A 15,527-nucleotide genomic window follows, 5' to 3' on the forward strand; every position below is an offset into this window, starting at 1 on the left:
TAGCCTACTTCTCCTAGGAGACTCACAGACTGGCCGTGGCTCGTCGCGATTGGTAGTGGACACATCCAATCAAGAGGCTATGCCAGGTAGGCCAGGCTTAACCGACCAGCCATACATTCGGGATCATACAATACACAAAAAGAGGTTTATGGAAGAGTTGCCCGAGAATTAGGTAAGGAAATAGAATGATATCCCTGCTTGGGGACGCCAACAGTGTACCAGGCTACCATCGTACTAGACAAGGTAGGCCTATAGCCTCCTTTGCCAAATAGGAAGGACAATAATCCTCGACCAGACCTTCTAGGACAAATTTTTCGACCCAGACCAGCAGGGCGGTAAGTCCCATAATGTACGGGGTGTTAGGAAGGAACACATAGGCTACCAACCAAGCCTAGCCTAGGCTAGGTTGGTTCTAGGGAAAGGATAGGGGTAACTCGACCGCCTCTAGAATTAGATTATGTACAAAATAACACATAATAAACTATATAATATAAATAATAATAAGGACTGACGCTCGTCCCTTGCGCGAACTCATGGCGAACTTTACTAAAGTGTACGCTAGACTAACTTATCATTAGTCAACTATTCCTTATTAAGTAAATGAATTCACTGATGGGACGAGCGCCAGTCCCTTAAATAATGGTCAAATAATGTCTATAACCTAATTATTCTTCGATAGATTGGTGTGTGAAATCACCTCGTGCTGCACCGACTACCCGAAATGGGCGCTCAGCCGGCGGCACCCGCAACATATCTTGAGGTGCCGAGGCAGTAAAATATTACATTTTTGACTAAATGCTATATGAAAAACCAAGTTAGAGTACTCAACTTAGAAGCAGAAGAGCCTTGCGATGCCATCATTAACCAAATAAGGGGAAAAAATCCTGGAGCAGCGAAATGCGTGTATCACACTCAATCTCTAGTACAGGAATGAGAGGAAGAGTGCATGGGTATTAGTAGTAGTGGCGAGAGGAGTTGGCGGTGGGTTTCGTTGTGACGGCTCCCACCGCGGAAGGGGATTTTGGGAAGGAATCTTCTAAGGGGCGAAGGCCGTGTGTATTGTGGTTTCCACAATGCCCCTTACTTATACCGACACCCTTCGGGGTAGTAACTTCAACATACCATGCTAGCTTTTTCTCTGGTATATCTAGAGTTTATTTATAGTTGAAAAATGAGCTACAGGGATTTTTCACCGGCCGACACAGGTCGAACCCAGAAAAGTATTTTTTGCCATCAGCAGTCAAATAATCACGATCATGGCAAAGTTCAAACTTAGTGCCGTACACACAATTTGTGATCGAAATACATGAACCCTGGCATTCACGGATTCTAGATTCTGAAACATATACCCCCATTATTCACAGAAAATTCACCCATATGCTGTATTTTTCTATGAGAAATATCCACAAAATCCTGGATTTTTTTATCAAATTCATCATTAAATGCACTTTTTGTGGTAAAACTATAAAAAAAACAGGTTTAAACATTTAGTGGGTTTTTCTTGAGCTTTACCTAACAAAATAAGCAGTTTTAAGCATTTATATAGGGGTTTCAACTATTTGCAGGTTCTAGCTATTTGGAGGGGTGTCTGGTACCTATCCCTCACAAATACAGGGGGAACACTATACGGATGTCTATAAAATAGAACAAAAGTAGAAGGCTGTCATTGGCTAACAGCTCTCCTTGGCAACCAGCCAGTTAATCGGGTTTTAGCTGTATGTATTCTGTTTGAGAAAGGAAGTTTTGCTCATGTGAAGCTGACGATGACGTCTGAGTGTTTTGAATATAGTGCATGTAATTTTTAATAGTGTACGTGTGTATTTTACTGATTACTGTACATGAAGAATAGAATGACTTCCTTCTCATTACCTTGAGTACAAAATTGTTGGCTCAAAGATTCTTCAGAAACAAAAGAATTTTTGTGTGCTTCAGAGGGTAGTTACTAACAGTGCATCAACATACTTTCAAAACAAAATTCATCTCTTTAATCTCTCAAGGAATGCCAATATACTTCTCATTACTTGCTGGTCACACCCTTTATAGTCCACGTGACTGACAAATTATTTTTTTTGTCTTCCAAAAAAGTACCTGTACTTACGACATTTTTAAAACGTGCTCTCATTATTCATGGAAAATGCGCCCATTTGCTGTATTTTTCTATGAGAAATATTTTCAAATTCCCGTTTTTTTTATCATAATATTCACTTTTTGTGGTAAAACTCAAAAAAAAAAAACAGGTATAAACATTTAGTGGGTTTTTCTTGAATTTTACCTAATAAAATAGACAGTTTTAAGCATTTATATAGGGGTTTCAACTATTTGCAGGTTCTAGCTATTTGGAGGGGTGTCTGGTACCTATCCCCCACAAATACAAGGGAAACACTAAATGTCTATAAATATAACAGAAGTAGAAGGCTGTCATTGGCTAACAGCTCTCTTTGGCAACCAGCCAGCTAATTGGGTTTGTATTCTCTGAGAAAGCAAAAACAAAATTTCATATATAATTGTATACAAATCGTGCTGTGAGCAAAACGGTTAAAGGTAATGAGTTAATTATTTTTTCGTTGTATTGTACACTAAATTGTGATGATTTTGGTAAATAACAAATTGTAAAACGATCAAAGGAACACAGAAAATATTATCACAATATGATGCATATATTCGTAACGCACGGACGTAAAAAAAAGTAGTTTTCAAAAATTCACCATAAATCAAAATATTGTGCTAGAGACTTGATGTTTGTTGCAAAATGAAGGTAATTGATTGAATATTACTAGACTATAAGTGTTGTAGCTTACAATTGCAGTTTTCGACCATTTCGGTCGAGTTAAAGTTGACCAAAGGTCGAATTTTTTTCTATTTATTGTGATTTATATGAAAATATTTCAAAACTGATAAAAGCTACAACCATGAGTTATTTATTGTTGTATTCTACATGAAATTGCGCACATTTTCATATATAAAACTTTATATAACGGCTAATATAAAACGGTGCAAACATTACGACAATCGGACGAAAGAATTTCTTATTTTTTCGGCAGAGTTAGCGTGTGGACGTAAGAAAAAGTTTTTCAAAAATTCACCATTAATCGATATATTGTGCTATAGACTTCCAATTTGTTGCAAAATGAAGGTAAATGATTGAATATTACTGGAATGTAAGAACTTTAGCTTACAATTGTGTTTTTCGACCATTTCGGTCAAGTCAAAGTTAACTGAAGGTTGAAATTTTGCCGCTTATCGTTATTTATATGAAAATATTTCAGAACTGATAAAAGCTACAACCATGGGTTTTTTGTTGTGTTCTACATGCAATTGCACATATTTTCATATATAAAACTTTATGTAATGGCTAATATAAAACGGTGCAAATATTACGACAATCGGACAAAAGAATTTCTGATTTTTTCGGTAGAGTTACCGCGCGGACATAAGGAAAATGTTTTTTTCAAAAATTCACCATAAATCAAAATATTGTGCTAGAGACTTCCAATTTGTTGCTCAATGAAGGTAAATGATTGAATATTACTAGAATATAAGAGTTTTAGCTTACAATTGCGTTTTTCGACCATTTTGGTCGGGTGAAATTTGACCGAAGGTTGAAATTTTGGCACATCGTTATTTATATGAAAATATTTCAAAACTGATAAAAGGAACAACCATGGGTTATTTTTTGTTGTATTCTACATGCAATTGCACATATTTTCACATATAAAACTCTATGTAATGGCTAATATAAAATGGTGAAAAAATTATGTCAAAGTGATGAAATATTTTCTGAGATGTGTCGCTGATGCTTTTTAGTGCGAGAAGAAAGAAATTTGCACATGCGCGCCTGGGTAACGCTTGTAAACAAAACAACAGCTTGATCTGTGAACTCCGAGCATTCTTCAAGGTGCGTGAATCAAAAGTTTTTGCCAAGTAAGCCTATAACTATTTTTCCGCGAAAGTTTACAAAACTTTTTTGCGTCGACGTATAGTACGTACGTCAATTAAGCACCCAACAGACAATTTTCGTCGACGTTTAATACATCCAATAGATTAAGGGTTAACATACCTTCAAAACAAAATTCATCTCTAATCTCTCGAGGAATGTCAATCTGCCTCTGTTTACTTGCTGGTTACACCCTTTATAGTCCACGTGACTGACAAAAAAAATTTTCTTTTTGTCTGCCAAATAAGTACTTGTACATACTCCACATTTTTAAACCATTATGAAAACCCATACACACACACCTATTTGTTAGAGAATCAAATTAGCAGGAGAGAGAGAGAGAGAGAGAGAGAGAGAGAGAGAGAGAGAGAGAGAGAGAGAGAGAGAGAGAGAGTACTTTTTTTTTTCAAAGATGTATTACCTGTACTACACATTTTGTTCATGAATCTTACCTGTCAGATATATATATAGCTGTATTCTCCGAAGTCCGACAGAATTTAAAAAACTTAATACACACGTAGTGGGAGTCAGGTGGTTAGTACCCATTCCTGCCGCTGGGAGGCGGGTATCAGGAACCATTCCCATTTCCTATTCAGATTTTCTCTGTCACCGTTACTGTAAACAACTGTTTTCAGTACCTCCGTCTTGGATTTTTGAAACTTTTGGCTACTTAAGTATCCCGAATGATTTTTTGGTATTTTGACTTTGGATCTGTGGCTAGGCACACGTTACTTGTGGACTTAATTAGATTTTGCCTTGATTTTCCTTAAAACTAAGATGTCTGGGTCTAGTTCGGCTAGCGCCAGGTTTTATAGTAAGGATGAATGTAGGGTGAGGCTACTGAAAGCATCGGTAGACCCGCATACAGTATGTAAGAGTTGTAGAGGGCATGTGTATTTGTATAATGATCGCTGCAAGGAGTGTGAATGTCTTTCTGATTCATTTTGGAAGTCGTATGAGTCCTATCTTCGCAAGTTGGAGCGTGATAGGGTGAGGAGGTCTTCCTCCAGGAGCGTTTCAGAGAGTAAACGTCAGGGTATTGAAATTTCTCTTACTAACCCTCCAATAGCATTTGCTTCTCCTAACCCTGTAGTGCCGCCTTCGGGCCCTGAAACAGTGTCTGTGGAGGGTAATGCCCTTGCTTTGATTCTGGAGTCAATACGTAATCTGGAATCAAAAGTGCTAGCCTTGGAAGGCAAAAGTGAGCAAAGTGCAAAGTGCAGTGAGTGTGCCCCTTGTGTTGTGGAGGGGGCGTCAGATCGGCCCTATTTCGCCTCTAGGCCGGGACCTCTGCCGGACTCCCAGGTTTCAGGGAGAGGGCATGTCGAAAGCCTAAGGAGGGTTACAGGGAACCCCCACCGATCTGACGTCCCTTCGGCAGTTTCTGTTGTCACGTCCCAGACTGCCAAGGAGCGTGCGCGTGCACGCCTCCTTGAGGAATGCTTCTCGTTATCCAAGGCTTCCTCCCCACGCAAGGGGTGGAGCTCTCAGTCGGACTCTCGCCCGTTGAAGAGGAGCGTTCGTGAGCGGGACACTTTACGTCATGTTTCTTCTGTGGATCTATGGTCTTCGCCAGATAGCTTCGCTGCCTTCCCGCCGCAGAAGAGGAGTAGGACGTCATCAGATGATGACGCCTTCGAGCGCCCCAGTCGCTCCAGAGATCGCTCAGTGGCGGGTCCTTTGAGAAGGAAGAAGGCGTCCCCTCGCCCCTCGTCTTCTCACAGGATCAGCCCTTCTCCTGAGAGGGAGTCTTCTCCTACTGAGAAGATCCTCTGCTCTTTGCAGCAACAACTTGCTTCTGTGATTTCTAAGAGAGAGGTGGAACCTTGTCGTCGAAGGAAGGATGACAGACTGCCCGTTAAGAGATCCAGACAGTCTCCCTCTCCTTCTCCTTGCTCGTCTCTTTCGCCTGTCTTGTTACCTTCTAGAGTTCGTGCGGCTCCCCAGCGGCTTTCTAGAGGGCGTGAGGATTGTGTTTCTCGCTCTTCTCTCAAGGCAGTGGCTCTTGCTCAGGAGTGTGACGCTTTTATGGGCGCTTCTGTTGATGCTCAGCTTGAACTGGACGCTCGGCCGGACGCCAAGCGGGCGCCAGTGGACGCCAGGCGCACGCGAGTGGACGCCAAACGCGCGCCAGTGGAAGCCAGGAGCGCGCCAGTGGACGCCAGGCACACGCAAGTTGACGCTCGGGTGGACGCTGATGTGGACGCTCGTCGACACTCGCGCTTTCTTGATGACACACTTCAGGATTCTTCACGCCTTCAATAGGCGCACTGTGTTTCTTCTGCTTCTGTACCTGCTCATGCTTCGGAGTCTTTGGAAGAGACTCACAATCCTGCTTTGCCTTCATCTTCGCAACAGCGTTCCTGTTTAAGACTTGGGCCTAAAGGTCTTTTACCTTCAGTGGTTCCTCCTACCTCACCTTTGTCAGAAGGTGAGATGAGCTGCGCTTCAGTAGAAGCCGACGATGAGCAACCATCTACGTCTGCCTCTTCAGACTACCAGGTCTTTACCCGCCTTCTTCAGACCGCATTTGGAGATACTTTTCAACCTTCGGCTCCTCGCTCTCCACCTTCTCAACTTTCGTCTTCGAAAGTCAACAAGACCTCGGGGTTTGTGAGAATGAAGAAGTCTCTGTCAACTAAGAGAGCCTTTTGCAAAGTCCATGATTGGATGGAGCTAAGGAAGGCGCAAGGGAAGACCTCTTTTGCTCTACCGCCGTCTAGACTTAGCTGTAAGGCGGGCATGTGGTATGAGACAGGGGAGGACGTCGGTCTCAAAGTTCGCTCTTCTTCTCAAGGGGACTTTGCCAGTCTGGTGGACGCTTCGAGGAGGTCACTTCTCTCTTCCTCTAAGGTTACATGGACTACTTCGGAGTTGGATCACCATCTTAAAGGCCTCTTTCACACGTTAGAGGTCTTTAACTTCTTGGATTGGTGCCTTGGGGTTCTAGATACCCAGTCTCGGAGCCCGGACTCGATTAGCCTGGGGGAGCTGTCCAGCGTCATGTCGTATATGGACAAGGCCGTCAGGGATGGTTTGGAGGAGCTGGCTTCTCACTTTTGCACAGGACTCTTGAAGAAGAGATCCCTGTTCTGCAACTTTACTGCAAAGTCAGTTTCTCCCTCGCAAAAGGCAGAATTGTTGTTTGCCCCTCTTTCGGACCATCTCTTCCCCCAGGCTATGATTAAAGACCTTGCAACTAGCCTACAAGAGAAGGCAACGCAAGATCTTCTTGCCCAATCTTCTCGAAGAACTGCAGTCCCTTCGACTTCTTCGGGAGTTCTAACTTCAAGAAAATCGAAGCCCTTTCAAGGCGGATCTTCCTCGAGACCGGCCCCTCGAGGAAGAGGCCTTTCCAAAGGCAGAGCCCCTTCGATTCCAAAAGGCAAGAAGTGAGCAGGAAGTCCTTCAGTCACCGGTAGGAGCCAGACTTTTGTTATTTGCGGAAGCCTGGAGAGAGAGAGATGTGGACGCATGGTCGCTGAACATCTTAGAAAAGGGTTACCGGATCCCTTTCCTGAAATCACCCCCATTGTCTACGACACCTAGGGATATGTCGCCCTCTTACCAAGGGGAAAAGCAACAAGTTCTTTTCGATCTGCTCGAGCAGATGCTCGAGAAAAAAGCAGTAGAACAGGTCTTAGACCTGGAATCCCCGGGTTTTTACAACAGACTGTTCCTGGTGCCGAAACAGTTAGGAGGATGGCGGCCGGTACTAGATGTAAGCAACTTAAACTTCTTTGTCATCAAGCAGAGGTTCAAGATGGAGACGCCTCAGTCAGTGCTTGGGGCTTTAAGACCAGGGGATTGGATGGTGTCGCTAGATCTCCAGGACGCATATTTTCACGTCCCCATCCATCCCCAGTCGAAGAAGTACCTGCGGTTTGTTCTGAAGGGTAAGGTATTTCAATTCAGGACTCTCTGTTTCGGACTTTGAACTTTGGCTCTGTTTTATGGTGATTTTGAAATTGGTATGAGAACACATTAGGAAAAAACATACCCTCTTATGTTTTTATGTATGTGCAAATAACACATCAAATGCATCTTTTGATTTGTTTTTATAAATGGCATATAGAATTATGCTCACAAATACAATTGCTAACAGCGTTTTTTGAACTTTAGTTGTAGTTTGATCATTGTAATGTCAATTAATTTTTAATTTTTTGATGTATTTACTACGTTGCATTGTACTTTTAGTTATATTTACCATTAATTTTATATTCCAGTAATATTTTAATCTTATATGCATGAAAAAATGTGTTCAACTGATGTTGCCATTATCTGTGATACAGCATACATATTTTCAGATACAAACATGAGGAGATTAGGCAAGAACAGCATAAGGAGGCAGAATATAGGAAACTGGTAAGTTGATCTCTTCTAATGGTCATTTTGAATATAAATCAGCTCTCATCACTTATCTGTTTAAAAGTTGTTGTCTTTGAAATCCCAGCAGTGAAGTAAGTTCCTCCAAGCCTCATGTCATGATGTTTAGTAATTCTCGTCAGATGAATTAGTTACTGGTAAGTTGTTTACATTGTGTATATCCTTTGCACATGTAAGCTGTCTCTTGGTCAGCCCTATCTAAAAAAAAAAAAGTTATCAAATTTCATCAATGCAATTATTGTTTTCGTTGGGTCTTTATTTTAAAGGCTTAGATGTGCGGTGATGTCACTTCATGCTTGTGTAACATGTGCCTGAATTCCTACCTGGTCAAGGTCTTCTATTATGTTCTTTCTCTAAGATTTTTGGACTTTTCCGCCAGTCTTTGTCTTGCTACTTCTATATCTACTAGTTCCTTGATTTAATTGTTGCCTCATATTTATTATGGCCAAATTATCCCAGTCTTTGAAATCTCATTGTATACTTTAGCCGTTTAATAGCTACATCTCACTGCAATTTTCTTTTTTGTAATATAATTTTTCCAAACTTCTACAGCCATAAATGTCAGCATTTTGTAGTAATTTCTCATCGTCATGTTCCTAATAAGTGCCATGTCTCCACTTCGTACCAAAGGACTATGTTTGATTTTTTATCTGTCTTTTAATGGGAGACATTTATATACATATTAGTAATCCAGCAGTCTCTTTGTAATTCACTGAGCTGGGATTTTGTGTCGCTGTTTTCTGTGTCAGAAGCTCTGTCCAGTATGTTACCAAGGTAACGGAAATCTTCCATTCCATTAAAACCTGCCTTTTCACCACAAAATAGCCATTTTTTCATACATTGTCCTTTCAGACATTTAAAATCTTGCTGGCTGTATATTTCTGGAATTATGAGCATCTGTGACACCCGTTACATTACATTCAGTATAGTACAGTCATACCCCTACATACGGAAGTCCCTACGTATGAAAAATCCAGGTTATGAAGGCAAAGACGAAGATTTTTTTTGCTTCTGTGTACGAAAATAATTCAGGTTGCGAAAGGGTAAAGTCTGAGATTCGCCCAGGCCGCCGAGAACAATTTTAAAACTTGCGCTCCGCCAACTCAGTAGACTCGCCACCATCCTTCTGCTCTCCTATTGGTCCTGATGCTAGTCACTGCCGAAAGATCCTGCTCTCCTATTGGTCAGCATGTGTCCCATCATGCCTCTATGTAAAGGCGTTCCTTGACCATTTTTTGCGGCAGCATTATCATAAACACCTGGAATTTGTTCGTTCACATAGATTTCGTTTGTTAACGTAAATTCGTGTTAGTGATTTCGCTTTCGTTTTACTGTACGTAAGTTACTTTATCTTGTTGTGTGTGAACTTAATTACTTACGTTTATTAGCCATGGGTCCCAAGAATGTTGCTGAAGTTTACGGAAAGAAGAGGATGCTTTCTATGGAGACGAAGATGGAGATAATCAAGAAGTGTTAATATTTTCTGCCATTTTTTAATGTGTCATAAAGTTAAGTGTTCATGTTTTCTGCCATTTGTCCTCCTCCTCTGTCGCCACTTTCGGAGATCACTGGGCGACACGGCTTCCTCACCCAGAAATAGATTTTTCCTACGTCAAAATCCCTTTTCTTGTACCCTGTACACTAATACACTTTATTTACAGGTACAGGGTTAGGTATTGAATAGTCCAAATTGTTGTATTTCATTGTTTATTGGTCAATTTAGCTTTATTATAAAATTTACTGTGGTGTTTTTGTAGGGCTGGGAACGAATTAGGCAATTTACATGTAAAACGTAGTTCTAGATACGAAAAAATCAGGTTACGAAGGCTGCTTCGGAACAGATTAGTTTTATCATATGCCCTCCTCATACCATTCACATCCACTTTCCCAGCTGGACATTATCTGTTTCTTTTCTAGTATCCAAAAGTTTGGTTTTTTTTACATTGGGTTTAAATCTGTTCTTAAAAATTCCACTCCTTGTAAAAATTTCTAAAACCAGTTATAATTGAGTTGTGCACATTCACCAGCTCTTAATAGCCTTCCTTTCTACAATTGTTTGTGGCTTCTTTAGTAATTCAATGGTACCCACTGCATTCATAATGCCCTCTAATTGCTTGTTTCTATGCTCTGTTGAGGGCCTTCTGATGATCCACAATTATAAGTTCTGTCTGTTTATGCAGAGAATGTCTCAGTTCATTGCCCCATTATACAGATTGCCTCTATTGTTGGTTCCTGGAATGAAGGTAAGCTGGCTGACTAACATTTCCTTCAGCAACTCCATACTTACATAACATACACAAGCAATCATACATGCGTACATTTCTAACTTATATAGTACAGTCCCTTTTAATTTATGCATCATTGTTATTTTCTTTTTTCCCAATCTTTTGGTTCCATTTTTCATTTTTTTATGAAATTGCATATAATATATTCAGGTTAGGTCTTTAAAACTGGCTCCATGGTTTATGTCAGTCTTCTTATACATGTCTTTTCCCTCTCTTGTTCATATGCAGAATAATCCTTTGGTCTTAACAATAGGATATTTTCCAAGCACCAGCTGGTAACTGGTTAAAAACAATCAAAGATTGTAAGCAAGGAATCTGTGAGATTTGGCAACTCCTGTGCGTACGAGATGATAGCTGGTCAGAGACCAGCTATCATCTCGTGACGTATTCAGTCTTTTCTCAACTGCCTTGGAGAGTAAGACGCAATCGCTTTGCTTTCCTTCCAAGCTGTTGATTTGTGCCTGTTTTTCTTTTCTTTTAGAGTGCTTGTGTATTTCTGGATTATGGATTCTACTGAGTCTCCACGGCCTCATCACCACATGTGCCCGGGCATTCATGGATTTCCCTGCTCTAGGTTTTTAGCTGCTGTTGTCACAGATCCACATACAACATGCAGTAGGTGCCTTGCTAATTATTGTACGATAACTAATCCTTGTCAGGAATGTCATGCCTGGCCTAAGTCACAGTGGAGAGTGTTTTTTAAGAAGAGGGAACATCGTAGAGTTTCGACTATTCATTCATGGGAGGGTTTTTCTTCTCTTCAGATGGATGATTTGGCATCTCCCTCTCGTACGATTGCTCTCCCTGTGACTAGTGCAAATGTTCCCCTGTCTCCCATTTCTTCCATTGATTCATCGATGGAAGTAATGGAGTTCCACAGGATAATGTTGTGTGTAATGTGTATATAGATACTAAATACCATTAAGATTGCATTGCATACAGATTACATGTACACATGTATATTATTAATTCAGAGAATTGTGTTTACCATATTTACTTTGCATCGTTTATATTATCATTTACTTTGCATTTGTCCTTTTACCATTTGCACTCTACTTATTGTAAGACCACTTGTTTCATTACGCATTGTGGAAAAATTGTATTTATATGCGGCAGCACTACTATTGCTTCCAGCCATTTATATGATGCATTAATCAGTTCCTGTCCTGTGGTCACTGAGGAGTGAAGCACAGAACTTCCTTCCGCCTTCACATCACTGTAGCTGTCAATATATGGAATTTTAAGAATCTACAGTTTCATTTCTACACCCTTCATTCCATTCATTACATGGACGTATATGGCAGGGTTACAAGCCACAATAACATGGCGCAGTGAGTATTTCCAGTGACAGACTTCAGCCAACTCCGCTTGAAATCCAAGATGATGACCACCATTGCTCAATGTTTACCTCTCGTTATGCGTTTTGGATCTCTTACAGTGTCTCTAGGAGTGCCACAGTGTTTGTGCAGTGCAGTGTGGTATTAGGATGTTTCCTTGCCAGCTTTTTGGTGGGATATTTGAATTCAGGCACGATTTTCACAACCTTGTGACGTCCCTTTCCCCTCTCATGCATCGACAGTGACTTGAGGTGCGAGGCGAGCAGCCCAGCCCCCACCCCATCCACCCAGGGACCCAGACTGTCCTACCACCACCAAGGCAATACACATATGCACACTTACACTCTCTCACTCACTGCCATACAGCGAATTAGATATTTTCTCAGCACTCTACACTGTATAAGCTCTCTTATGATGCCCAACTTAACATGGCTCAGCAAGAGGAACAGCTAATCAAGTTGATAGATCAGACAGACGATCTGACACAATCAGACAGAGGATCCGATGGGAGACGACAGACCAACGCATCCCACCGCAGCTGATGACAGTGCCCCCCTGATCATGAGCAAGCATTTAAGAAAGTCAAAACAGTTCTGACTTCGCCACCTGTCCTGGCAGCCTTCAACCCAGCCTTGCCTGTGGTCCTGCAAACAGACGTCTCATGCTTGTTTGGCCTCGGATATGCCCTGTTTCAGGACAACGGCTGTGGTCAAATGCGTCTCATCCAGTATGGCTGTAGTTTCCTGATGGCACAGAAACTTGCTGCGCTACCATAGAGCTGGAACTACTTGCAGTTACTTGGGCCATGGCTAAGTGTCGCCTATACTTGTCTGGACTTCAGCATTTCACCTTAATGACGGATCATCACTCCTTGATACCGATTCTCAGCCTTTACACGTTGGATGGCATTGAGAACCCACGCCTGTAACGTCTCAAGGTGAAGTGGCCCGCTATATCTTCACCGCTGTCTGGCGCACTGGGAAACAGCTCTGCATATCGGACACCCCTGTCTTGCTCCCCAAGCCGCCCCACACCTGAAGAGGAGGAAGAATGCACCACCTCGTCTGCACATGTCAGGCGTATTGTCGCCAATACTGCCACTTCCACTGATGACCAGGCAACAGGACCCATCATTGAAGAAGATAGGATTACAAGAAATCTGCACAGCTGCAGCTCAGGATCAAGACTTCAGTTGTCCTGTCTGCCACATCTCCGATGGCTTTCCTACCAACCGCTACTACCTCCATGCCCCCGCCCTCCCATAATGGAAACTGTGGGATAACCTTTACGCAGATGGAGAGTTAGTGTTATACGGGCCTTGGATTGTCATCCCTGCAGCCCTCCATAGACGCACCTTGGCTCACCTTCATGACAGCCACCGAGGGATCGAAGCTACTCGATGTAGTGTAAGACAGACAGTGTTTTGGGCAGGCATTGACGGCGATGTAAAGAATACAGTAGAAAGTTGTGTTTCCTGCCAACAGCTTCCCAGTCAGCAACATGAGCCTTACATTTGCGACGACCACCCATCCCGGCCCTTCAAAAGTGTCAGCTGACTTCTACCATGTAGACTTTCAGGCTGGCCTGTGGTTGTCCCCCGTGGACACGACTTCTTTGGTGAGGTTGTTGTCCCACTCTGATAACAGACTGATGGAGGACCCCCATTTTTCCAGCCAAGAATTCAAGCAATTAGCTGACCACTGGGGCGTTCATCACATCATCACTTCTCCACATTACCCTCAGTCCAATAGACATGCAGAAACTGCAGTAAAAGCCGTTAAACACCTCATCATCAAGACCGCCCCATCCGGGAACATAGATTGCAAAGCCTTTGACAGAGGTATGGCCAACCTCTATGTACCTGTGTTCTGGCCCGCCCCCAGTCATTCACGGATGAGTTGCAAACTAAGACTGAGGACTTCGACCGTTGTACTGCCCTCCACACTGAACAAGCCATGAGCCTCTACAACTCACATGCCCACCCTCCAACCAAGCTCACCATCGGCCAGCGAGTCAGGATCCAGGATGCCACGATGCTACGATGGGACAAGGTCGGCATCGTGATGGGCCGTGGCAGGTCAAGACAGTATGAGGTGTGCCTCCCTAGTGGTTGTGTATGGTTTAGAAACCGAAGACATTTGCACTCAGTGCCTAACTTTGGTAATGATGCCTCTCTCCAAGTCCCTGTGTCCACTTGCTCTGGCCAGGAAAGAGAGCTATCATTTAACCCTCCAAATGCCCCTCATTGTTCATCCCGGTTCGCCGAAAGGAGTCCGTGTTCCACTTGAGACAATGCTACGAGCGTAAAGGGGGAGGGAGGTGTATAGATATCAAATACCATTACGACTGGATTGCATACAGATTAAGATTACATGCACACATGTATATTATTAATTCAGAGAATTATGTTTACCTTATTTACTTTGCATCATTTACATTATCATTTATTTTGCATTTGTCCTTTTACCATTTGCATTCCACTTATTGTAAGACCACTTGTTTTTTTTCTTTACACATCATGGCAACATTGCATTTATATGCGGCAACACCGCTATTGTTTCCCGCCATATATACGATGCATTGATCAGTTCCTGTCCTGTAGTCATTGAGGAGTGAAACACGGAACTTCCTTCTGCCTTCACATTCCTGTAGCTGTCAGTATATGGAATTTTAAGAATCTACTGTTTCATTTCTACACCCTTCATTCCATTCATTACATGGATGTATGTGGGAGGGTTACAAGCCACAATAATGTAATGTAGCCCCTCTCCCTCAGGTTTTCACTTTATACCCAAGAGGGAGAAGGCTACGCCATCTAATGCCTTGTTTTCAGATTCGGAGTCATCCAAGATGGCGGCTGTTTGGGCATCGCTGGGGCTATGAGGTTCACCTTCCTTGGATGGACTGTTGTCACATTTCTTAGAAGTGCGTACCCCTCCTCCTCCCCCTCCCCTCCCTGCCCCTATAGCAGTCCTGCCTCCCCCTGGACTCCTCTACATTGGGTCTCGCATGCTGCCACCTTGCAGAGCCCCATCGATGCTCTCTGGGTCGCATCTTATCACTCTGCCACTGAGTCATCAACCAGCTCTGGTCTTACAGCTTATGACCTCGGATGCAGTGACCGTTCATCCCCCAGCTGTGACGCCATCGCTTCCCGACATAACATCATCGCCTGCTCTTGCTGAGCCATCCGAGGCATCAATTCAAGCGGTCTACAAGAGACTGAACTTTGTTTTGCGAGGGAGGATTTCTACTGGGTCTACGAAGAAGTCAGAAACGGAGGGACTTGTCTCCTACTCGGCTAGTAACAGATTGCGTCGAAAGAGGAGTTTCTCTCCATCTCCTATACCTACGCCATCCCCCCTTCCTGTCATGTCAGACATTGGAGGATAAAGGACTTTGATGTATCTTCATCTTCCCTTCATGGCTGTGTTTCTCCCTCACGTATGTGTTTGTGACAGTGTGAGTGTGGGGAACATTAAGAGTGTGGCGACATCTTTCGTTCATGAACATGATTCATCATTGCAAGTATGTGTTTGCGAGGTTGTGGGCCACTCCCCTTTGTCCGTTCCTGTACCAATTCGT

At 42.7% G+C, this 15,527-nt stretch overlaps 1 protein-coding gene across 3 annotated transcripts in view; it reads left to right on the forward strand.

Annotated features, from left to right (window-relative positions):
* The window catches only part of LOC135196922 (meiosis-specific nuclear structural protein 1-like), a 508,419-nt gene that overhangs the window by 226,237 nt on the left and 266,655 nt on the right, over nucleotides 1–15,527 (forward strand). For all 3 annotated transcript variants that reach the window (XM_064223758.1, XM_064223759.1, XM_064223757.1), the window contains exon 8: nucleotides 8,242–8,299. In XM_064223758.1, coding sequence (XP_064079828.1) covers nucleotides 8,242–8,299 — 58 coding nt within the window. The remainder of the gene's footprint in view (nucleotides 1–8,241; nucleotides 8,300–15,527) is intronic.

This window comes from Macrobrachium nipponense, chromosome 18 (genome assembly GCF_015104395.2).
Source record: "Macrobrachium nipponense isolate FS-2020 chromosome 18, ASM1510439v2, whole genome shotgun sequence".
In the NCBI taxonomy this organism is placed as follows: Eukaryota; Metazoa; Arthropoda; class Malacostraca; order Decapoda; family Palaemonidae; genus Macrobrachium; species Macrobrachium nipponense.